This window comes from Dendroctonus ponderosae, unplaced genomic scaffold (genome assembly GCF_020466585.1).
Source record: "Dendroctonus ponderosae isolate FM_Combo_2020 unplaced genomic scaffold, Dpon_F_20191213v2 Dpon_F_20191213_1, whole genome shotgun sequence".
In the NCBI taxonomy this organism is placed as follows: Eukaryota; Metazoa; Arthropoda; class Insecta; order Coleoptera; family Curculionidae; genus Dendroctonus; species Dendroctonus ponderosae.
Window position 1 is genome coordinate 629,285 of NW_026017110.1, and position 1,336 is coordinate 630,620.

The 1,336-nt window shown below is 41.5% G+C and overlaps 1 protein-coding gene across 1 annotated transcript in view; it reads left to right on the top strand.

Moving 5' to 3' along the window:
- LOC109543095 (fasciclin-2) overlaps nt 1–1,336 on the top strand; it is a gene marked incomplete in the record, with an annotated part of 136,621 nt that overhangs the window by 108,805 nt on the left and 26,480 nt on the right. Inside the window, 2 exon segments of the mRNA XM_048660578.1 lie at nt 833–1,095; nt 1,154–1,334. Coding sequence (XP_048516535.1) covers nt 833–1,095; nt 1,154–1,334 — 444 coding nt within the window.

A 1,336-nucleotide genomic window follows, 5' to 3' on the forward strand; every position in this document is an offset into this window, starting at 1 on the left:
TAACATTGCCGCCCTTTAGAAGTGCGCCCTTAATAAGTTGGCTATTTACGGGCTGAATTGAAAAATTCAATAACAATTCTTTTCCGACCGATTTCGAAAACTCAAAAACTGACTTAGAGCTCTTTAAAATCCGTTTAAAAAAGTGTTTCGATCCAACGAGCAATAGGGGCACTGTGGACGCAAATAACATTGCCGCCCTTTATAAGTTGGCTGTTTTCTGACCATTTAAAAAAATTCAATAGCCGTGTTTAGACCGTGTTTTGCTGTTTTGTGGTTGAATTTCAATTTTTAACACCGATTTCAATTCCGAATCGTGCCGCTAGAGGGAGAATAACATGGACGCCCTTTTGCAAATGCAGCTCGCTGTTATTTCGCTCATAACTCCGCTCTTAATGGGAGGATTTTCGAAATTGAAAAAACTTCTTCTAGCCCTTTAAATCATGGTTAGTTTTTGGGCTGGCAATTTTTCAATCGAACCAATAATTGGCCAATATACAGAGTGATCTAGTTATGGCTGGATATTGGCGCATACAAATCGCAAATTTTGTGTTCGTTGGAAGTTAGGTATTTTGGGTGAATCCTTTTTATCACAAGACAGTAGTCGAGAAGGGTTATCAGAAAGGTTCGGACAGTTGAATTTTTGCTGCAACTCGTAAGAGGTTGGATTTTTCTGAGAAAATCTACGTGCTGAAAAATGCAAGAGTTTGAGCGGTTCTGAACAGTTTGCGAGTTTCACAATTTAATGCTTTCAAAATCGCCCTCTTTTGGCGATTCAGAGGCAAAAAAGTAAAAACATTCCAAAACTATCCAACAATGTGTTGCACTGTTCCAGTTGACGTCCAATTTGTGGACGCTCCCGAAAATCAATATCCAATAGCGGGGAAGAACTACAAGATCCGATGCCACGTGAAAGGTGAACCTTATCCACTCATCGACTGGTACAAAGGCGACACTTTAATTGCCGAAAACTCGGAAAACTACATTCGACAGGCCGATGGGCTCTTTATCAAAAATGTAACTGAAGCTGACGATGGCACCTATAAATGCGCCGCTGTGGTAATGCAGACTGGCGTTTACAAGTCCAGGAACATTAAGGTGAGCGCCGTCTTTTTCTATTGAAGTTTCCCGAATGAAACTTGGAATTTTTTTTAAGGTTGAAGTCCAAGTGCCTCCACAAATTCTACCACTAGAACCAGTCGAAGTAGTGGAAGGTGAAACAGCATCGACTAAATGCGCAGCCACCGGCAAACCGCCTCCAGTTTACCAATGGATTAAACTGGATCAGCGCAACGATCTTTCCAGCACCGACAGGTTTAACGTGAAGAACAGAACAGGT